This window comes from Brienomyrus brachyistius, chromosome 11, assembly GCF_023856365.1.
Source record: "Brienomyrus brachyistius isolate T26 chromosome 11, BBRACH_0.4, whole genome shotgun sequence".
Lineage (NCBI taxonomy): Eukaryota > Metazoa > Chordata > Actinopteri > Osteoglossiformes > Mormyridae > Brienomyrus > Brienomyrus brachyistius.
In genome coordinates this window covers 19801708-19825538 of record NC_064543.1, presented here as the reverse complement: position 1 = coordinate 19825538, position 23831 = coordinate 19801708, and the positions used below count along the sequence as shown (strand labels likewise).

Here is a 23831-nt window from a genome sequence, read left to right as displayed (position 1 = left end):
CACCCCGCAGTGTCCGACTACGACTGCTACTCTGTGAATGGTGACGCAGACGGCGAGGTGCAGGCCGACTTCGACAAGTCCTCCACCATCCCTCGGCACAGCAACATTGCCCAGAACTACCGCCGCATGATCCAGACCAAGCGGCCGGCCAGCACTGCTGGTCTGCCCACTGCGGGGGGTGGCCAGGGCGGAGGGGGCGTGGGGACCCCGGGGACCGCCACCATCCGGCGGACGCCCTCCACGAAACCCAGTGTGCGGCGCACCCTGTCCAACACGGGCCCCATCCCTATCCGACCACCCATGGTACCAGTAAGGACGCCCACAGTGCCGGACTCTCCGGGTTACGCTGGGCCGCCGGCTCGGGCGGGCAGCGAGGAGTGCGTCTATTACTCCGAAGACGCCTCCCCCGGCACACCGGACTACACCAAGGCCTCGCCAAAGCGTCTGAGCCTGCCCAACACAGCATGGGGCTCTGGTGAGATGAGCGTCTACGCCCAGCCGGCTGAGGAAGACCAGTTGCTGGCCGCCAACCGGCACAGCCTGGTGGAGCAGATCGGCGAGCTAGTGGCCAGCGCCCATGCTCTGGGTGAGGGGCAGTTCCCCTTCCCCTCGCAGCCCGATGAGCCCCCGCCCCGCCCTGTGCCCGCTCAGGACCCCCAGCCACCAGGGGGGGAGGACATGCTGGTTTCCATTCGGAGGGGGGTCCGACTCCGCAAGACCATCTCCAATGATCGGTCAGCACCTAGGATTTTGTGACAGTCCTCAGCAGAATACACAAGTCCATTAAAGTCAGTAAATAATCAGTAACTAGACTATACAGCCACAAACAGCCCCATCCCTGTAATTTTTGTATGTATGGACGCATGTTTTAATCATCAACACCACATCAGACGTGGGAGACTGCAAGTTGGCAGGTTGCAGTGTGGACAGGTGGCCCACCCCTCTTGCCCCAACTCTGGGGCGGGGGAGGGGGCACAGTTTGCAGGCCATGGAGAGTTCGATAGAGGATTTGGGTGAAAATGTAGCGCTGAACTGCCTCTCTCCCCCTACTGTTTTCATTTCAGAGACTTTCCGGTGTGGGGGCGTGGCCACCTTCACCCCGCCTCTCTCTCTGTGCTCTATGCTATGTGCGGGTTCCTGGAGGGAGGATCGGGTGTTGCAGGCTGAGGGCACTGCTGCAGGTCAGCTGGTGGCCTCAAGGGGGAGCTCTCTGCTGCCAGGATTAGTCTATTTTTTCTTTGGCGGGGCGGGAGTGGTAAGGGTTTGCCTTGCATTCCACTGCTTAGATTTCCAGGCTGTGTAAAGGGACTGATACTGTGTCACAATTTCACGAAAAGATGATTTAAAAATATGCCAGGCATATAAGTGTATTTTTAGAAGACTTAGTGAACATTTCAGTATGAAATCAAGCAATAAATGTGCTGTTTGGGTGGGAAGATAAAATTTAAAGAATAGATTTTTATTACTGTATAGGTTTTATTAGTGTATAAGTTTTCTTTCGTTTGTAACTTCAGGCGGTCATCAGGCAAACAGTTTTAAACTCTGTACCGCGTCTCATAACTTTGGCACTTTGGTAAATTCCCTGGCTGAGCACTAGATGTCACTGTGGTCACACTCTGACATTCACTGCCACGGCAATACAACGAAGCGCGCGTAATCTCACACGTTAATGTGAAGGATTAAGGCAAAACGAGGTGAAACGGACAGGAGCCAATGGAGTTCGCAGGATATTATGATGTGGATTTATTTATTTTTTGGCGCAGAAAGAAGATTCACAAGGGAACAGACTGATGTATGTATGTTGTTGACTCGTGCGGTTTAGATGAAGACTTGCTCAGACTTGCTGGTTTCACGTGGGAATGTTGTGTGCTGGGAAATCCTGCTGCGCATGTGCGGTGGAGGCTCAGGTAGTTAGCGGAGAGCAGATGAGGGAGGTTTTCGCGCGCACACTCACTCGAGCGAAGTAACAGCAGCTGTACATGAAATCTAGTTATGGAATAAAGTCTAGGTAGCGTGCAAAAATATACTTGTAACAGATTTTGATGACGTTTAATCTTTAGTGAAAAGCAAATGTCCGGAGGCTAAATTAACAAATCTATTAATGGCGAAACATCTTCTCTTCTTTCTTTTGACATTGACAACTGTTTCACTCAATGTGAGGGAAGAAACTAGAGCACACCATATGCCTGGATTCATGTCAGCCTTATTTAAAGGTGTCATATAGTTAAAGGGTGGGGAAAAAAACTCCTAGCATATGAAATGGGACATTCTGGTCCTCATGTTTCATTTAGAGGTGTCTGGTGGAAACGTGTTGGAATAATGTGTCAAGACAAAGTCAGAAATGACAGGAAGTGAAATAAAAGCGCCAGGAGGAGGGACTTCCTGCGTGACTGCAAACCGCTCGCCTGAGCATGATGACCACTGGCATGTACATATTTTACATAGACACACAACACCGTTTATTTATTCCAGGCAAATAGTACACCCTGTTCTTGAAGACACTTGTAGCCGCATTCAGCGACAACTTTATTGCAATTTTCCCCCAAATGTTTCCTTTTGTACTGTACTGGAGCAAGCATTGTTCCCACACTGTGAAGGAGCACAGCGGTGTGGAGGAGGCAGGTTTGACCAAAGGGGCGGGGCAGTGGATCAGCAGCGACCCCACATGGATTTGTGGGGACTGGCAGGCAGCTGGTGATCCTCCATAGCTGCACTGAAGCACAGATCATAACTTTGTATGTAAATAAACATATATATAAATATATCAGAAGGTGAACACTAATTGTAAAAGTCGCATTGCAGAAATAATAAAAAACAGTGTTTGACACTAATTCTACTGTCTAGATGTACTGGGAAAAAAAAACAAAGGCAAAAGTCAAGTCCACAGGGTGATGGGCGTGCGGGACGTATTGTATTTTTAGCTGATTAAAAATACGACATCATCATCAAATCGAATTTGGCAAATCTCGGTATATCTAGTTTGTCATGTTGTCTGAATGTTGACCGTCAGACTTTTTTTTTGTGTGTTGCCGTTGTTTAAAGAGACGCGTCGTCTTGGAAGCTCAGAGGGTGTTGGGTGTGGAGTTGTCTTTCGGACCTGCTTCTGGTTTGGTTCTCACCCTCAGTCTGGAGCACCATCGCATACGTTGACCTAGGTTGGAGGTCACTTCCCCTCACACACATGCTTCTGAAGTCGAGTAAGCCTGGTTTCGGAAGTACATACAAATGCTCAAGTTCCTAAGTGGTGATTCTGTGCTGGAGGAACATTCTGCTGAAGGCTCAGGTGGAACTTGGAAAAAAATTACCCAGCACTTTCGCCCAATCTGGTCACCTTCCTCAGAGCAGGATGGTGTGCACAGCTTAAAAGGTTCCCTGTAAGTGTGGTCCAGTTCCAGGCTGTTCTTGGGGGCCAAAAGGAGCATCTAACCCTTCTCCTAAGCGCCGCTGGTGGAATGTTTCCCATTTTTCGTGTTGTGCGTTGATCTGGGACCGAGAGACAGTTTTCGGGTTGAGGGAAGCTTCCACTAATGAGACTCAGCACATGATTCTACACTGAGCATCCTTCCTGTGTGCTGTTAAGGAACTCCCCCGCCATTGTTACACGCATGGATGTTGTTAGGTCCTGTATTGTTCTGCCCTTATTTCTGTCTTGCTGATGTTCGATTGATAGAGAGTCCAGCCGCTGGATGGCTTGAAGGCACCTCTGTAATTTCTCTCAGCCTTCCAGAGCCATTTGTTACTCTGAGAGATTGAGGTGGGCCATACGGCTCGGGACGAGAGCTCGACGTACAGCTGTGGGCTTTTCCAAGGCTCGTTGTGTTTTCATGCCCACCGGTGTTTGCTGCTCGTGCTCCAGAGAGACACTCTGCTGTCACGTAACACCACACAATGAAGCCCCCCGCCGCCGCCCCCCCATACGCACAAATCGAGTCTCGGGTTAGCAGAAAGGACCATCACTTTTGCATCCCCCGGTCAGTCACTTTATGCCAGCCCCGTCTGTTGAAGTAATCCTGCAGTGCATATGAGGGAAAAAAAAACTGCAAGATAAAAGCTCGGGTTAAATGGATGAATATAAGTGTGGTTTCAAAAGCTCAAGCTGCCTCCCTGGATGCAGGGCTGACATCAGCCCCGCCTGTCGAGGGAGCTCTTCGTCGGTAAGTGGCCAGACGGGCGCCGTAAAAACCGCACACCTGCCGCTCGCATCTCCAGCCTCCTGTAGTACAGCGTCACCTCTGACCCCGTCACACCATCTCCTCTGTCACTCCTTTCACTGACCCCAAGGAACTAAAAACACAGAGTCTCTGAACTTGACCTTTGCCACAGTTAAAAAAAATGTTTTTTCTTATTATTGTGGAAATATATGATGTGTTTGTTGTTTTTGTACGAAACCTCTCCTTCCAGTGAAGTCCAGTAACACTGCAGATCCCCGTGACACACTGTCTTCTCCCTTTTCTCTCTTCCTCTTTTTAATTTATTGTGTTCTTTTAATTATACATTTGTCTTTTTTGTAATATTTACCCTCTTGATTTGTTAACTTTAGTCACTGCTAACGTAACAAAATGCACTGTGATGGATCCAGTATTAATAAAAGTTGTACTTAAATTCAGTTATGTGAGCCAGATGTATTCAAGTGTCAAGTCAAGTAAGCACTGATTTTTGTTTGTAAGTTTCTTCATCCGTTTATGAATTTGTGTACATCAATATGTCAGTAGACCCACACACAGTCATTTGTGCATAAAAACACTGCTTTACATTTATATGAATTTTATTTATTGTCCAAAGCAATGTACAAGTGAGGCAAATAGCACATTACATACATACGGCTGAGGAGGCGTTGGTGCAGCTAGGCGGAGCTTCCAGCGAATGCCCAGGTATACGTGTGAGCAGCGTTAGAGTAGAAGCTACACATCTACCAGACAGAGCAAGAATCTTATAAAACTACAATTCAAATCAGCAGAAAGTGCTAAACTAAGAACATTCTAGAAATATGGAGTGGTATCAGGCTAGCAGAGGTATTCCTTGAAGAGATGGGTTTTGAGGTAGAGAGGGAATCTGATGACTGGATGCTGCAAGACTTGCTGGTTTGAGCACAGAAATAAGACAATATGCTGCAGTTGGAGTCATCGTTTAGACGACTGAATGTCATAGCAACAAACATGTGGCTTGAGGGAGATTATTCTCTCAAGAGAAAAAGCGCGATCCCATGTCATCAACCTTCTTCCCAGCAGATTTAGTGATAGACTAGCCTGCAGGGGGCGCCCTTTACTCGAGAACCAGCCAAAGCAAACTTCAGAGTCTGCTCTGTTTCCAGTCATTTGCAGGATTTGTCTGTGTGGCCTCTCGTCTCCTTGGACCTGTGCGTGTGGTGAAAGTATATAACAGCAGTCAAGACAACAACAGGTACCGGCTCTCCCATCGGTGTGGGAATGAAAGTGGCCGTTTGTAGGCTGGCTTTTTTCAAGCCCTTGGAAGAGAACAATCAAGAAGAATTCCGCAAGGGCGCACTGACATTCGTCCCTTTTTGTCACTGCCCAGCAGCTTTGACAAGAGTTTCAATAATGCCGCCCTCACACTAGCCTTCATTAGCATGTACTGCATTCTCCAGACAGGTCCTATGGAATTACCCCGTGGGACTTGAACCCACAGCCTGGCGGTGCCCGGAGGGTGTGCCATCTGTCTTACATTCCCCACAGTGGCTGGTAATACCATGACTGCCAGCACACACTCGATGGAAAATGCTGCCTTTTGTTTGCTCAAGTTATTTCCCCAGCTAGTGTTTAAACCAGACAAAGGAATATTTAATTAAAATGAAAGAGACCTTAATTAATCTGAAAGTTCTATACCAGGCAGTGTATTGGGTGTCGGCCTCAGTGGGCCGATTTCTGGGTCTTTTATTTTCAGGGTGCGTAATATCACACGGCTTCTGAATGCAATTGCGTTTCCGAGGATACAATTGGAATACCTCTTAAAGCAAGTGCGTTTTTTTTTCCCCGAGGGGTAACTCCATTGACCATTCTGTGCGTCACATTCATTTTTATTTGTGTTTCTCATTTCTACCAGATGAAAGCGAGACGTTCTCGCTTCAATCCTCAGACGCTGATTTCCTGATGTCATACCGGCTGAGTGCCCATGTCAAAGGTGCGACAGTGATTCCACTCTCTATAATATTTACATTGGTTATCCTACAGTGTGCCCTGTGAATGCAGCTGGTGTAGTTCAGATTAATCGCCCAACTCAAAAGGCTTACAGCAGGGCTACTTCTGGGCCTTGTGTTGACGTTAGCTTACAGCTTCATGCTGTTAGCCGCTGTTTGCTAGCAGCTTTCTTTATCACAAAGTGGACAGAATCATTATAATATTTAAAGTGCATCCTGTTGTTCCCCCAGACTAGGGGTCATCGGTCGATCGTTAATTAGCTAGCGTTCCCTGAAACCATTTGTAACCAAAGCAGTTTGCAATCTTGTTAGTAAATTTACGAATGCTCCTACCCAATCGTTATTTTCAACTCTGATCTTTATTTGAACCTTAGCCTGCTGTCCTGTCACAGAGACATGGAGATTGGGTCAAAATAGATGACAAATGCACGTTGACACGCATTTTTGGACAGAAATAATAAGGCTGAAGATACAATAAGAAGCCAATATTGCAATATAAATCTATAATGCTGACTATAAATGAGCGTAAATGGATCTTGTTGTTGTAATACCTGCAATTTGAGTACATAACAGGATAGTGCTCCATTCACCTTGTGCACCTTGATACTAAAGTTCACTAAAATTAGTTGAAAACACAGAGCAGAACTTTGAATATGAGTTGCAGTAAAAATGATGTGACAGAAATTCATATACATAGTATAAGTGCAGCTGTAACAATACAGCTTAACATTTCAATATAAATCACACAGCATATCAACATAAACACTGAATCCTGTAGCCAATTCAGTTCAAATTCCAATTCATGAATTCTGAATAAGTAGGCTACAAAATGAGCTAATCAATCAAACTTGCGATGTGTTTAGTTCGATCCTTTGAATTGGGAAGGCGACTCACCTCTCACGACCAGCAATGGCAGAGAATTGTGCAACTGTGCACGTCGACCAAAGATATTGTTTCAGACTAGTGCAACGCAGGAAGCCAAGTTGCTGGTCTAAATGCTGTTTTGTGTGTGGACATGAACAATAACATTCATGAAAAATCCATAGAGAAAAACAGGCCGGTCTGGGGTGAAATAATGAGCATCCTTGGTCTGATGCAGGATAAATTGAAAAGAGGAACCCAGTGGAATTTTGCCCTCATTGCAGTGTGCAGCTTCTGACAGCTCTCTGCTTTTACGCCACTGGTAGAATCCTGCGAACCTACAGATGCATATGGCCTCAACAAGGCTGCTGTGTCCTGCATCTGTGCATTCATCGCATTACTCTTGCACTATGTGCGCATCTACATACAATGTCCAGCAGGAGGGGATGCCTTGCATGACACTAAAATTGGTTTTAATGCCATTGCAGGCACACCTGGCATTGTATGTGCAGTGAATGGAACCCTCAACCCTTCAATCCCACCTGCACCTGTCAAAAAGGCTTCTTGGCACTAGGCCTAAATGTCTAGGTGATGTGCAACCATCAAGGACATTTTACAAACATTGTCGCCAATTGGCCTCGGATTACAAATGATGCTTATATCCGAGGCAGAATCAGAGTGTGTCAGATGGTAGAGTATGGTGTGTTTGCTGGTGGCTGGTTACTGGGAGACAGCAGGTATCCTGTTAGTGAAAACCTGCTGATTCCACTGTTGAATCCCCAAACCGTAGCTGATTAGAGGTATAACACCAAAGAACACCCACTGCTGTTGATGATGCTTTGGGCTTGTGGAAGATGTGATCCTGGTGCCTACACAAGTCCTTGGGAGCTCTAAGGTTTCCCCCTGAAATGCTGCTGCGCTGTTACTCTTATGTGTGGTATGTTGTACAATATTGCAGTAATTATTTTATTGAAATATATTTTTGGCAACCTCCTCAATAAGTTGTTTTAAGGCTTCCTTTGGGAGGCGTTACTTCCTTTTCCGAGTGCTGCTCAGCATTACGCTTTTTTACTATATTTTCAACAAATAGGCTAATTTATTTTTGGTCTTAATTTTGGTTGCTTTGGTGTGTTTTAATTGATTTTCAATTTTTTTACATTTGCATATGTCTAGTGTGACCATCATATAACATATTTCACCACAGAAATACGTAGGATCAATGTTTCTGTTATCGACAGTTTGTGCTTTTCTCACGTGGAGGCTGGGGAGGAGCCAACAAAGTACCGCTTAAAGTTCACTAGTTAATTCTGGAATAACGAGGGGTTTTGAGAAACGCTCGCATACCTCACTCGCTCTTCACTTACGTCATTTGTTATTGCTGTTCATTGTTCGCCAAGATCGATGGCTTTTGGGAAACGCACCCCAGTTCAGCTCCTTGTGAGACTGTCTGGAGGCCACTAAGTGTGAGGAGGACGTATAGATGGGTTTGGAGTCATCATCTCATTAGTATCTACTGCTAACATGTCCTGCAGCTGGGGGTGGGGAGGCGGCTCCCAATTAGTCCTTACCTCCGTCACTGCTCCTTTTGAAGTTACATAACCAGCGGCAGGTGGTGCCCGCCTCTGACCAGGGTGTCCTCACATGTCATGGTTTCCGGAGTCAGGCTGGGGCTGAGATGAAGGGGCTAGATTCTGGGCCACAACCTGACCGGAGCCCAGACAGCAGGGCTTCACGTACCACAGTGGGGGGGGCCTGCAGCTCACTCTCCCCCTTCATCCCAGCGCCACCTGCCCACCCACACCTCACCCCTACCCCGAGGCTCCCGACACAAATTTTTCCCTCTGTTCTGCACATTTCCCCACCAAAGAATTTGCATGCGTGGCAGTTCCTCTTTCTGCCTCACAAATGTCGTCAGTAAAATGTCAGACGTGTGCCTACAGCAAGCTGATCACTGCTACAGCCGTCACTTCGGAGAAGGAGATGTACTGAGCCAGGGCCTCCTCTATCCTTCCTCCTCGAGAGCGACCCCTATAGGTGGGTGTCAACTAAGCAAGGCGGCTCTTTTTCCCTTGTCCTGTTTACAAGTTGGACAATTTTGACTTACTCCAAAGGCGTTATTTTAGGACAAAAATCCTTGTTGGATTTATGGCAGTGACCTTTGCTTGGCTAGAGGCGTGTCAAGTTAACTTCCCCCGTGATTTATTGTGGGCTGAGAACGCTCTGCTTGTTAAATTCAGAGGTACAATTTTTGAAGCCTCTCTCTTAAAAGGGTCAAAGGTCGGAGATTGTGATGTCTCTGTCTTTTGAGGGCTTAAATGGGTTAAAGGTCAACGGCTGAGCATGTGAACCAAAGTGATCTTGCGGCTGCCTGCGGGCCGGTCTTACTACCGCCGCCTTATCTCTGAGCATCTCCCGTCCGTGTGAAGCGGAGCTGACCGTCCATCTGAGGCGAGAGCTTCTTATCGACTTGTCGCAGATGTTGGTTGTTGTCTGATGGACACACACACAAGCACACACACACTCAGCGCCATCTCCAGATTAAAAAAAAACTGTTTTATTCACAATACCGCTGGGATGCTGAGAGCCAAGAGTGTTTAACTGTCACGCCGGCAGGGTCTGGCCCACGTACAACAGCATCTGATTTGTAATGGCTGGCGGGACAGGAGGCTTGATGGTGCTGACATGGTGGAGGGATTAAATATCAGGTGCATCTAGAACAGAAGGTAAAGCCCCCGCAGAAGCGGCCAGGGTGCATCTCCTTGGTCTGATTATTTTCAAGCTGCCCTGTAGCTAATGTCTGCATTGTTTAAGCGTAAACTGGTGGTGTGGGAAGGAAATTAAGATGAGGTAAGATTAACGTTTTTAATCCCCCCGGGGTAACTTGGGAAACTTTTTGCCAGAAGTTGGAGTTGAATCTCCCCTTCAGGGGAGATTGTAACCCACACACAGTGCCTTAGACCACTAGGTCATCCTGACATAGAAGAAGCCTTAGGAAAGACTATGGAAAATTTTTAAGCTAAACTGGCATAAGGAAACGGAAGAGGTTAGAAAAGGCTTTGAGCTAAACGAGAGTGAGAGTGTGTCACCTGTTCAGCGCTGAAGCTGATGTACCCCGAATGGGAGGGGTTGGGAGGAAGTGGGATCTAAAGCTTTAGATCCTTCCAGAATTGCGGTCCGCAAAAGTCTTTTGTAAAAATTCTCAACTGCATAGTCTTTCTGGACAGCAGAACAACTAATTAGGATGACATTTCAGTTGTGCCAGACAGTGTGGGAGGGGTCAAAGGCCATGTGACTAGGGATCCTCCAATCAGCTGTGCTAAGAATGGGTCGGCGGTTGGCGTCTCTAACACGTGTAGAGGGTCTAAATGTCTTCTGTATATGTGACTGTGTCTCGCACTGATATCAGCCATAAGGCCATGGATCGCAAATTATGCGCCACAGATGGAACAGCGTAGACCTTGAAAATATGTTTCAGAAGTGTGCATGTGAGGGGCAGAAAATCTTAAATATTCAACAGCATAATTACTAGTTAAACAGATATATCCACAGTGTGTAAGTATGAAGTAATTATTTGAACATTGTCTCCTTTTCAGAAAGTCACAAACCTAATCAGGGTTACTTTAAAGTTGTGTAAACGGCAATTATGTACACTATTCATCTTGCAGTGTTTTATGAAATAGGGTTTCCTTAACTGCATATTTAAGAAACAGAATTACGCAGTATTTGTTACCTTTGTAAATGCAGCAAAATTCAAAAGGCTGATGAAACTGAAGTGAAAACACAAGTCTGTGAAATGGCTCAGTTGCCTACATCTCTGCTAGGACACATTCACGCTAATTCATATCATCAGTGCTCCAAAGAATTATGTAAACCGTATGGAACTCTCTGCATGACAGAAAAGACAAGTGGTTTATCTGTTCAAAACACAGCAAAAGCTGACCTGAGTACAGCAACGTAATGAAAGTTATTTTGGTACGGGTCTTGAGCTATTATAGTAACTTTCCAATCCTGACAATATAATTGGTTTATAATCCCCTATCATATCACAATCATCTCTGCTTGTTTAGCATTCAATTGACAGATAAAAATGAGAAATCTTAGGACGGGAAGACTGTTTTTGAAAAAGCAATGTAACTAAGCAGACTTTGAGATAAGTGTGTGATCTGTGCATGTGATGATTTAGAGCTGTGTATGCAATTCTTCATTTAGGAAATGAAACCTTGGAACTGAGCAGAAATAGGATATGAAATGAACACAGAGGGACGGAAAGCTCCAGAAATGTCCCCTTTCATTTACTGAGGCTGGCTGAGTGTTCGACAGTGTTGCAATTAATTGCAGTTAATTGGAAGGAACTTGGGGGAGCTTGTGATGTCTGGGTGCAGAACAGGCACATTCTCCAACCTGGAAACCCCCCCCCTCCCCCTGCCCCCCACCACTGCTGATCTGCACCCCTCCAATTTATGAAACCTTCCACTGATTTTTTTTAATCTTCTTATTCAATTTGCATATTCTTCCTCTAATTTTATTCGTTTCCCCCTCCCAGGTTTCATTTGAATAATACAAATCTGTTCTATATTTGTCAACTGTGAGATGATATTATATTTATGAATGTTATTGAACACGTGCCAGTCTTCAGATGGAGAAGCCAGCAACCTTGCAAGTGAGAGACAAGCTGGAGACCCAGTTTCTGGGCCATTTGAAGCACATTCCGTACTCCAGCCTGGCTGTGAGAAACAAAGGAGGAGGTATATTTAAAAGACAGGGAGTAATTACTGAGAACACAGCCGGCCGTTTGCTGCCTGACAACCGGCCTCCTGCCTGATTATGTGCCTTGATAAAATAACAAAGGAAGTTGATTTCTTGCACATTATTCTGTGTCCTGCTGCCCACCCTGAAAAAAACCAAAGTAGATAGTTTAGAGAAATGTATGGACACTACAAGTGATTGTGGGTGAATCTAAATACGAAGAACGCAAATACCATACTTGTGGTCTTTACAGGACAAGTATTGGTGAATTGGGGGTGGTGCAGCGGTTAGCACTGTTGCCTCACACCTCTGGGACCCTGGTTCAAGTCTCCGCCTGGGTTACATGTGTGTGGAGTTTGCATGTTCTCCCCATGTCGTCGTGGGGTTTCCTCCGGGTACTCCGGTTTCCCCCCACAGTCCAAAAACATGCTGAGGCTAATTGGAGTTGCTAAATTGCCCATAGGAGTGCATGTGTGAGTGAATGGTGTGTCCTGCGGTGGGCTGCCCCCCCCATCCCGGGTTGTTCCCTGCCTCGTGCCCATTGCTTCCGGGATAGGCTCCGGACCCCCCGCGGCCCAGTAGGATAAGCGGTTTGGAAAATGGATGGATGGATGGATGGTATTGCTGAATTGCCTTCCAAGAATGAGCTTGGGGGACAATGAATCATGGGATTGGTCACGTTTGGCGAAGATGCAAACAATGTACCATTGATATTTGGGGTGGAGCAAGAACAACATCTGAGGATTCTTCTGTTCTTCAGTATTAGAACTGGTTTTTGACAATGGAAGATGATGTGAAACAGGTACACAAGAACACAAGATTGGTCAATTATACCTATTCAGATTCACCCTATATCAACTCTCTTTTCAGTATTTTTGTACTGTTCTGTATTCTCCATCATCAACCTCTAGGTTTTCCTGTTACTGTGAGTCCCTGGAGTGTTGAAAAATGGGTAACAGCCCAGCCACACCAGTCTATTACTTTTTCAACTCTTCTGTGATTAGTATTGAATTATACCTAAAATATAGATTTACCGTGTTTAGGAACACATAGCTGTTTGTTGCCATTGCACTCGAGCCCAGAATGTAGCCTTATGCTTTATATATATATATATATATATATATATATAAAATGTAAAATCAAATCAAATAATGCTTTCTGTTCTGGAGGCATCACTCTGTTATATCTCTAGCCCAGGTCGAGACAAAAATAAATGTGTTGTTTTTTTTTTAAGCTTAACTGCACACACCGAGTCGTAAAACCATGACTGCGCTGGGTGGGACTTGAATCCACGAGTACTTGGCTGGAAACTCTGTTACTGTTTTTACGCGCAGTTGTTTTTAAGTTTACTGCCGCCGCCGTAATGAAAAGCGGCGAAGCGGCGATTTGGCGCATCCGAGGAACGGTCTCCCACGCCGGGAAGCGCTTGTCAAACTGGCACCCGGAGCTGATCCGGGCTCGCGGAGCGAGTCTCTCTGCGTGAAATGAAGGGGATCGCAGCCGCGCGGCCATATGCGCCCAGCACCCCATTGAACATACCGACACCCGGAAGCGTATCCGGCCAGAAGCGGCTCCTAAGAGGATTTATTTTTGAGCCGGTTTGATAAGGTGGGGTGCGGCGGATGATCTTGTAATTAATGGCAAGGGGCGTACCCTGCAAAAGCAGTAGGTAATGCCCTTGCATAGATTATGGAGAAATCATGCTGTTCGGGCTTTTTAATCCGCTCCGGTGTTACATTAGATTCAGTCCCTTCGTTAAATCACGTTACACCGCGAGAAGCAGTCCGACAAAACTCACAGCCAATGAATAACATTAAATGGCAACACACGAAATAGAACGTGAGGTCCTCAGTTGTATCATTATATATCTTGCAGTGGGGTCTTGTTTTTGTAGCTACTGAGGAGTCAGAGTCAGTGAATTTTAATAACACCATGTACATACGTCAGTAAGTAATGCTGTATTATTTGATGGGTTATAACCTGATTTAACTGGCATCCTGACCGGGTTGTTCTAGTGCCTTCCTTGTTGGCTATGGACTACCAGCGGTATGCTCTAGCCCCCCGTCAGCTTTTACTGGGGAAGTGGTTAGAAGACAAATGGATGGATGGATATATTAGCATTTAAAAGCAAATCACAATGCTACTTCAACATCATTAAATTGGATTTTAATTAGTCTTGGTTTAATTTTAGATGGTCTACCTTAGTTAATGGAGAAATCAAATCAGTCGCAACACTGGCATTTAAACACAGTGATTATTTTTTTAATGAATCCGTCAAGTTGACCAGAGAGGAGCATAAATGTTAGGGTTTTGGGTGAAGGAGGCCGTTCAGAATGCGACCGAATTCGCCGTGCTGCAGCGGACAGGACAAAAGGCAAGACGGGAAACCAGGATCGAACGGCTTACACCGTTAACTGTGCTGTTTTTATGGTGATGTCACGTCGTCTTTCCATGCCTTAAATTTATACACATCGTGACAAGCTGTAATCAACAGCATGGTTTTAACCTTTTAATGTGCTGCACACTGTATTTGTTTGGAAGGATTTGTAATGGGGTGGTGTGATCGTTATCAGTGTCAATCAGAAGTTGTAGCAAGGATGCATATAATTCTGTAGCAGTTTCTCACATCCGTCTGTTTCCTATGACCACTTATGCAGTTTTTGGACTGCAGGAGTTACCCAGGGCACCCAGAAGATGGACACAAGCACAGGGAGAAGATACAAACCACACACACACACTGGGGATGGGGTTCCAGCCCCCGGCATTGGTGGTATGAGGTGATGCTATTTAACAATAAGCCACGATGTCATCAATAAATACTGAAATGCATGTAGAGTGTTGTGTGGCTCTGTGGTTTAGGGTGCCTTTCTTGTAATCAAAAGGTTGTTAGTTTGAATCCCATGGCTGTTTGAGTGGTTTTTGTCTTTGGGCCCTTGAGAGGGGTCGTTAACTCCCATTTGCTTTAGAGATTAGCTGCTTTCTGAAAAAGGAATGTTTGTGTCTTTGGATGAAAATGCTGGGTAATGTATAAGCATAGAACGTATGCATGTGATTCATATTTTTATTTATTTTTTTCTTACAAACGAGAGGAGGCCATTCGGCCCATCAAGCTCGCTTGGGGAGAACTTAACTAATAGCTCAGAGTTGTTAAAATCTTATCTAGCTCTGATTTAAAGGAACCCAAGGATTCAGCTTGCACTACGTTATCAGGAAGACTATTCCATACTCTGACTACGCACTGTGTAAAGAAGTGCTTCCTTAAATCCAGTTTGAAATATATAGTGAGTAATATGTGCATTTTTTCCAGGTTATTGAATAATTGGTCAGTGTGGTATGGTGAAGTCTTACGCTGCATGCTGTCTGTGCGTGGGCTGGCCAGGGAGGGGGAGGGGTCGCTGTCTCCGCGTGGATAAGATGGGGGGGCCTTTTCTGTGTGGGCCGGCTGAGGTGCAGGCACCGTTTCTCCGTGGTGGGGGGTCATTGTCTTTGCGTGGCTGAGGTGTGGGTACCGTTTCTGCATGGGCTATGGGGGGGGGGACACCGACCCCATCTCACTCTGCTCCACACCTTTCATCCGCCGCAGTCTTGTGTCCATGTTGTGTGAGGGCGCCGTCCCTTTGATCTTCACACTTCTCCTTCTGTACGCTGCGGAGGGTTGGGTGCGGAGAGCAGCGTTCGGGGCATTAATGCGACGCGCGCCTCTCCATGGCAGGTGGAATGCCAGGCTTTTCTGTCGTTAAAAGGCCTGTTTTTCAATATGGCTGCAGAGATGAAAGATGTAATTTATCTCCGGTTCTGTCATGACTTATTTGCATGTCCAAGTGGGCTTTGATGTTTTGTCCGGTGACGTCCCCACCCCCTCCCTCCACCCCCCAGTATGTTTTGTGATGTATATTTATGCTCAGAGAAGAGATGTTGTCAAAGATAAATAGGATCCTTGTGAGGGTCTGTGTGAATAATTCTATTCACTGATGGGTGTAACAGAAGTAGGTGTGCGGGTGGAGGGGGCTTGGCTCCAGACCATGAGTAATTGTTTCGGTAACCACTAGTGCCCCTTGTGGATGGGGTAGTAAGTCACATCTTATGCATTCCATATTAGATTACAGACTAAGGTATGGGGGTGACCCTGATGCCTTAGCTTTGATCATGCATGCTTAACCCCTGGAGTTAGGGTCTCTGCTGTTAGTTGACATGATCCGCATAGTGTCCAGGCCCCCACCCGCGTCTCTCTCCACCCGCCAGTTTCCGACAGACTGCACTGTGCTGGAATCTGCTAAGCCAATGCTCCGAAGGGCTCGCGTGCCATATTGAGGCAAACAGACGGCCGGCGACGTTGCCGTGGTTACTGCTAACAAGCACATCTCGATTAGACCGGGGCGAACCCCGCCGCTCAAGGAAAAAGTGTTTTGCTTGTTTTGCTGCTTATTTCTTATTTCTTCTGCCTATTTTTTCATGCCTGTCGACCTCTCTTGTTCAGAGGACTGCTGTCCATTAAGAGCTTTGGGTGGCACTATGCACTATGGTGTCTACACCTTAATTAGCCTGGTCTGCTTTTTCTCGCTAAATAACCGGGCAGGAGACATGGGAGGGATCGATGCTTGTTCCTCAGGTCATGCTGTCTAGCAGTTCCTCCCTCCGAGTCATTAACAGGAAATTTAAGGCTGATTTTTCCTGGGTGGAGGGGGGTGATCTTAAGTCCGCCCGCTTCTCGCCAGCTCGGCCTTTGGCCCCGAAGAGGAGTCACCAGCTCTCTGACTCGCTCTCGCGGCCCTGGCCTGTCAGTAGGAGGCGACCAGCAGGCTCCTGGAGGAACACATTACCTAATTGCCATTTAATTAAACGGGCACTCGAGAGGATCGATCGCTTGCTCGTAAGCTGGCCTGGAGTCTGGGAGCGGTCCCTTATTTCGCTGTGTCATTCAGCGGGTTTTTATCAATTACCGGAATGCTTACTGGTTGACATGAGGTCAGTAGTGGAACCTGGATCTTTCGGCAGAGTGTCAGTGTGTCATTAGGCCACCTATGCAGATGGTGGTTCTGGCACCAGGCCAGAAGGTTGTGGAATTGAATCAATTAGACTCTGATTACTATGCCTAAGTGACATCATCTAGAATGCTGCTCTCACAGCCTGCCTATGATAAGTATGCCTATTGAGACACCAGAGGAGGCATCTGTTTGTCTTCCTGTCAGGTTTCTGCGCTGGGCGGTGAGTGTGTACAGATCTATTTAAATGTATCGTCTGGTAGTTTTGTGAGAGTGTTTTAGTTGGACTGTGTGAAGCAGTGTTTCAGTTCTGTGGTCCACTGGGCTGATCTGAAGCTGTGTTTTAATGCTGTGGTCCACAGGATGCCTCCTCCGTACTGTTCACCTCATTGGCTGTAATATCATGTGACTAATGGGCTAAATCAAACACCCATCAGATTTCTGTCACCCTCATCATTATTTTCTCGCTGACAGCTGGTCTTGCGCTGATTGTGATTATACTCTCTTTCCCTCCGAGCTGTCAATCAAGCGAGATAGTCAGACTAATGAAGGGGAGCAAATTAAGGGTAACAGGAAGTTTTTCCTGTAGGTGGAAGTGGAGAGTGGCTGTCATACACCGCGGTTCAATGTGCTTTAATGGGAATCCATTGCCGGGCTAGTGGGTTGCTCACCGGGTTAGGATCGGGAAGGTCGCCAGTTCGAATCCCAGGGTCAGCTGAGTAATGTCAGCGTTGGGCCCCTGAGCAAGGCCCTTAACCGCCAAATGCTCCAGGGACTATCAGACCCCAAATTGGGCATCATCAAAGAGTCTGAAAAATAAATAAAAATATAGTAAGGTTTCAGCTTGCTACTCTACGCCCTGCACAAACTTAACATCCTCCCTTACGTGACTCTTGGGGCCGGTAAAATCCTGGCGTGATGGTTTAACAGGCACAGAGTCTCCTGCACTTCACACCTCCCCACCTGCGAAGCATGTTGACGCACGCCACCCGCCTCCGCCTCTCGGTTGGGGTCGAATCCCACCGCAACAGATGGTTGGGCTGCACCTACCAAGCGGGATCCAACTTGTCCGGCAGTGGAGGTGGGGGAAGGGGGGGCACTATTCACAGATATCCTCTGATTGCTGACCTGTTTCTTTCTTAGAAGACGCCTAGCCTGCTTCCTCCCGGCTCTCCGCTTCCCTCACGTGCTGTTTACTTTATTTATTTTGTTGGCAGAAACATATATTCCAAACAAAAATAGCATACAGTTTTTTAGCTTGCATATATTAACTGGAACAGGATGCAGAGAGCTGATAATCTGTGTTCTGAGGTAAACACAAGCACGCAGAACCAGAGGCTGGGCAGGTCTCGTGGGTGCAGCTGGTCCTCCGATGGCATTCGGGTCGGATGGGGCTAAGGCCGTGATGAGGATTGCCATGGTAACCGAGGTCCACGGAGGGATAGCCGTCAAGATGCCGCTCGGCTGGGCTTTCAGACGAGACCTGCCTGCCCTGTGTGAAGACAGAGGTGCTGCTTTCGGTCTTATTCAGGACATGGTGAGACGGAAGATTGACCTCGATCATGTCGGAAGTGGAGGAGCGGAGCGCAGATAAGGAGACGTCAGAGAGGGAGGGAGCCCTCAGCCAGCAGCCCAGGGAGCACCTGCAGGCTTGCCCATCCGTCTCGACGAAGCGTTACCATTACCCAAGGCGCCTTTAATCAGAGCGATCTGCGTGGCCTGTGGTGTTTTATTGCAGGACACTTTTATTAAATCAAGTCATATTTAAGCCTTGGGAAGGAACAATAGTACAAATTCTCCTGGGACTTACTTCAGGAAACATTTGGGTACACATTTAAGTTCCAGGCACTTCCACTACTATATCGAGTAATGCAATGCATCATCTATGAATGGTATTATTATGCAACCCTGCGAGTAACAAATCCGGTAGTACAAGGACTATATGTCTTAGCTTGGGCTGCTTGTTCATTATCCAGTATCCAAGAGACTCAATTAACTAAATCTCCAGCCAAGGAAGCCAGTCAGACTCCCTTGCTGTAGGGGGCAACAATGTCCCTGTAGAACCATTGCGATTGTTTGGTAATGTGGAATTTTATCCATGCCCTGCTGGGATGGATGGATAGATAGATAGATAGACAGACAGACAGACAGACTTTATTAATCCTGAAGAAAATTGCAGGTTTATAGTTGCATAACACAAACATTTAGACAGTAATGAACAGTAACAATAAATAAGAAATGACAAACATTAACCATGCAAGGAATGTTCTGGAAAGTATTAAATGGAATTCTGTAGGAGGAGCTCAGGCATAAATAACGTTGGCCTGGTGGGTTTCACAGTGAGCTGGGTGTTTGTGTTGTACCACCTGAGCTTTTGCTTTGGATATTGGTGGATTTAACTTTCTCAGAAGCTTCTGCAGCGCGTTCTTACAGGGTGACAAGAGTTGAAGTTCGGACCAGTTTTTCCTGTCAACGTTCATGCCTCGCAGTTTCAACTCCGGGCAACAGATATTTAGGGCTGTTTCTGTTTTCGAAGATGCAGAAACCCGTGCAGATAAATAATGACTGAGCGAGATGCACACAAGAAAGAGGAGTGCAGCACTGCCGATGCCCTTCTGTCTGCATGTTCAAAGTATCGATCGCTGAATTTCTACCCATGAATGCGGAATGACAATTTCTTTGACAAGAAGCATCAGATTAAGAGATGGTGGGGATGTTCGCTTGATTGCTGATCTTATTTGGCATGCTGGTTTTGTAAGACTGAAGTGAAACGCAGGTGGAAGAACTTTTTTTTTCTCGCTGCAATAGGAGGTCTGTACCCATTCTCCCTTTTTTCCGCTGCTAACACTGCATGCAAAGCATAACCTCTCCGTTCAAAGGTATAATTACCTGCAAGGTGCACCGAGGGGCCCTGGCACTGATAGACTCGCTCCCCGGAGCAACAATTTCCCATTCCATTCACATTGTGCTAACTCTCCCACTAAAAACCTTCTTTAAAATGACATCTGTGGCTGTGGTCCTTTATCGACGCTGCAGGCAGTGTTGCTCCCCCTGGTGACTGTGCTTGAGGCGAGACACAGGAGAATGTCCAGGCCATTAGTATGCATTCTGGGAAACTGGAGGTCTCAAATCAAGAACGTAGTACTAGCAAAAAAAAAATCAATTATCCGTTATGCATGTAATCACTGTGGTCATGAGAGAGGGCCTCTTTGGGGCTTAATTGAAAAGTCACGAGGCTTAGCGAGAGTCCTAAAATAATGAGGCAGAGACCCTTTCTTCCATGCTGTTCCCCACTTTTATGTGGAATTTCCAAGGGATGCATCAGCTCCTGCTCTGAGTCGGGCTCTGTTCGCTCCTGCTGTGGGTAAACATCTGCAGTGATGCTAATCTCACATCACGTACAAGGTATCAATCCCTGACCTTCCTGGTAATAACAGCCAGGGGGGAATTGGATTATGGTCCACGAGCTGAGCTTCATATTGCTTTGTTTTTGCACTGGTATTCTGCTCTCGTTGTAATATTGTCAATAATAAATCGCCTAATATGTTGACATGTAAGGGGTGTTAAGTAAATCCGGCTGCGGCCGTGTCCAGAAGAAATTCTCTCATTTGAAATACACTCCTCGTTATGTTGTCTGCAGGAGCTGCCGTGGTCAACAGAGTTATTGAGGTATGGTTGCTAATCAGCCCTACAGGCTCTAATTTCATGTTCCTGTGATGACTAATGGTCATTTGGGAAGAGTCGCTGTGCTTGCTGGATGAGAAGAAGAAAAAAAGATTAAGAGATGAATCGGAGGCTTCCAGATTGTGAACGGATTGTGTGTGGATTAGAGCACAGGAGTCATCCCAGCACCTCCTGGGTCTGGGAATCACTGATTAATCATTTGTAGGCATTTGTTCCAGTGCAGAAGAGAATGTGTTGTAAAACAATCCTTTTCGGTCAAGAAGCGAAGCAATTCAGACTTACGGGAAAGTGTGGCTAGCCTCACCTAGCCTTGCGTTGGGCACGCCTTAGCGTCGTGTTAGCCTTGCGTTAGCATCACATTGGTTGCATCATGATGGCAGCAGGGAGTACAGTAAGCGCGTAACATTAGCGGTCCTCTGCCCCTGTGAGTTGGAGGCTAACATCTCGGCTGGTTGCGGTGAGATGAGGGAGCTTCGGTGTATTATTCATCAGACTCACTCATCGCCCTCTGGATGGGCTTCTCTGCACGCCGCCAGCTTGTCGGTCGCCTCGGGCCTCTTGTTGTTGCCAGAGACATGAGAGGGATGATGAAAAAGAAGCTGAACATGATTTATTTATCCCTTCCTTGTCTCCCAAAGCCCTCATTTAGAGTCTGACTCTGTTGGCCATGTTTGTCTCTTACCTCTTTTACACGCTGTTAGATAACGATGATGATGATTACGATGAGGATGATGGTTATTATTGTTTTTTTGATTCAGATTGATTTATGTATATTACCTTACAGCTCATACACATTTATCATTTTTGTAAAATAGTATAACGGTAGTTACCACTCATGGATGCTGTACCTTGTACCTTGCCTTGACCGGGGGCTTGGGGTGCCACATGGGCTTCGGCCGGTACCATCCCTGCACCAAAATGCAACAAATCGACGTGTCATTTACCAGGCACCTCCACTGAATGCCACCTTAGCAGGAATCAGAGCCACATTACAGCATATTACATACTTTGTCAGATGGAAATGTTACTGCTGATGCTTATGCTCTTTTTTTAGGACGGATCATGTCAGAATTCAAGAGGAAAAAAGGAAACCTTCAGTCACACATGAAAGTTCTGTTATTCACCGAAAACAAATGAGGCAAAACGGGTGGTTGTAGCACATGCCTGACAGACGGCTGCGAGGAGGCATTCGAAGAGCAGCTTGACATTTAACGTTTCCCATGAGGCATCCTGATGAAAGGGTGCTAGTTCGACGCGGGGCTTGTGGTGGAGCGCGGCCTTATCGCAAAGGAGGAGGTGCTGAACTTCTGGGGCGATCCTGGTGGCACCGCTGTCCTGTTACTTCCTGTCTGGCAGAGATGCGCACGGGCGAACTTGCACGTCTGATGCTGCGGGGGGCGCTGGTTTACCGCTTACTCGCCCCTGTGTTTCTCACCTGCAAACATACACACACATGCTGCCGAAATGCAGGTAACCTCTAGAGTACTGTCTGTCTCACACATACACACCCACGCACTCATGATCATACATTGATGGGCACATACTCTCAGACAAACATTCACGTCTATTAGCCGTCCGTTTGGCTCAGTCTGGGCCTGGCAGAATCGGGCCTTTTTATGGTATTGTTAAGCTTGCGTTTGTCACGGACCATGGACAGACTGTTTTCCGGAGGGAATCAAAACAGAAAAAAACCTTTTAGCTTTAGTGAGAAAAAAAGTCAGAAAGTGATGTTGGTTGCTCGCTTGAACACAGCAAGTGTAGCTCCTGGAATGTTACTACATAGGAGAGCAAACTGATAACAAGACACAAGGGCATTATGGGGTGGGTATGACTTACCTGCAGAGCTGCACTGATTCTGTACAAGTTAAACACACCGTGCCGTCTCTGATGCGTGCATCTTGGAAGTAGCAACCCAGATCTGAGTAGGCAAAGCAGCTTTGGCCTAACCAGGGATCAAGGCACACCTCCGACAACAGAAGTCAGCAGTCGCTCAGAAAAAGAGAAAAGTCAGGCTCACTCAGACCGTGTTATTATTACGATGGAAATCACATAAAATCCATAATCTCAGCCACGAAGGCAGACAACCAATTCAGTTTGAGTTTGAGATTACCTAAGTGTTAAAGAGGTTGTATTAAAGGCAAACATGTTGCAGAAGGCTCATCAGAATCTTGCAGCATCTTCATTGTCCTGCTAGATGATGCGGTTCTCCTGTGCATCCAGAACAGTCTCAGGGCAGAAAGGGATTTACTTCACTTGAAGGATTGTAATCTGGGAATCACAGTGTTTTAATCTGAATTTTCATTAAATTTTTCTGTTTCTATAATTTTCCAGACCACGGATCTCCCTGCAATTTCGGCCGAATCCTTAGATTAAGTAAAAATGGAATAACCCACAGCTGGCCCAATCTCCTGGGCTGTCCCAAGCTCACTTGGTTTAAGGAAAGGGGATAGATCTGTGGTTTAATGTCAGGTGCCTGGGCTGGATTTCCCTGCGTGGGCCCTTTACGGTTGTCGGTTTGTGTTTAACTGGGCTAGGCCTCTGGGCCTGTCTTCAGAAGGTTGTTGGTTCAAATCCTGTGCTTGGCAGAGTAGCCATGTTTTTGTTGGACCCTTGAGCAAGGCATTTATCCCCCTGAAAAATGCTCCTGGAGTGTCGGACAAATGGATGACCCTGTGTTCGGACCTCAGGCTTCACTTTCACCTCGATATGTGTGCATGATGGGATATGCTGCGAAACCCATTCCAATGTATTTGTACAGACAGCAAGTAAAGCTTCCTTCTCATGTCTGTATATTATATATAAAAATAAAGCATACCAACAGTGCACCTCCACCATCCGCCTTCAGTGAGTTTCTTGAGTTCCTTAGCAACAGGCTCTTCTCGGTATCATACTGCTGTGGGTGTAGCGCGGTGTTGCCGGATCGCACGACGGGATCTTCCAGCGCACGCTAATGATGTCAAATGTGCAGCTTCAGCTGTGAACTTTTGCTTTATCACTTTCCAAATTAGTCTGGTCCCATCAGGCCTTGGCGATAGCTTTACTGCGTGTGATTCCTCCCAAAGGACGGCCGTGTTCTTGATGAACGTCTTTGTAAAAGGTTGCAGGTGATGTGAAGGTTTGAGCCCGTGCTCTGTATGCGTGTTTTTCTGCGTGTGATTTTACATTCAGTCGGTTTATTTGTTTTATTGTCGACCCTGCCATCTTCCTTTTCATTACAGCTGTGGTAAAAATAAACTCTATCTCATATCATGGACCAGTTGGGACACCCCTGCCTAGTGATGCGGAGGTTGGGTTAAATCGCAGTCCCTCTCCAGGGCCTCCACCTGCCTAAAGCTATCCCGCCCCTTTGATGGAGAATGCTGGAGGAAAGGGGCCCTGCGGCGGGAATCCAAGTGGTTGGCGCT

The 23831-nt window shown here is 46.6% G+C and overlaps 1 protein-coding gene and 1 long non-coding RNA gene across 4 annotated transcripts in view; both read left to right on the top strand.

Annotated features, from left to right (window-relative positions):
• The window catches only part of LOC125751464 (protein MTSS 2-like), a 42247-nt gene extending 37641 nt beyond the window's left edge, over positions 1–4606 (top strand). For all 3 annotated transcript variants that reach the window (XM_049030295.1, XM_049030298.1, XM_049030297.1), the window contains one exon: positions 11–4606. In XM_049030295.1, the coding sequence (XP_048886252.1) occupies positions 11–756 (746 nt within the window). In that variant the 3' untranslated portion in view covers positions 757–4606. The remainder of the gene's footprint in view (positions 1–10) is intronic.
• Positions 4607–13664: 9058 nt separating this feature from the next.
• LOC125751485 (uncharacterized) lies at positions 13665–23204 on the top strand. The gene is made up of 3 exons (XR_007400633.1): positions 13665–14191; positions 14419–14538; positions 21482–23204. It is a non-coding gene; the product is annotated as an uncharacterized LOC125751485 (long non-coding RNA).
• The last annotated feature ends 627 nt before the right edge of the window (positions 23205–23831 follow it).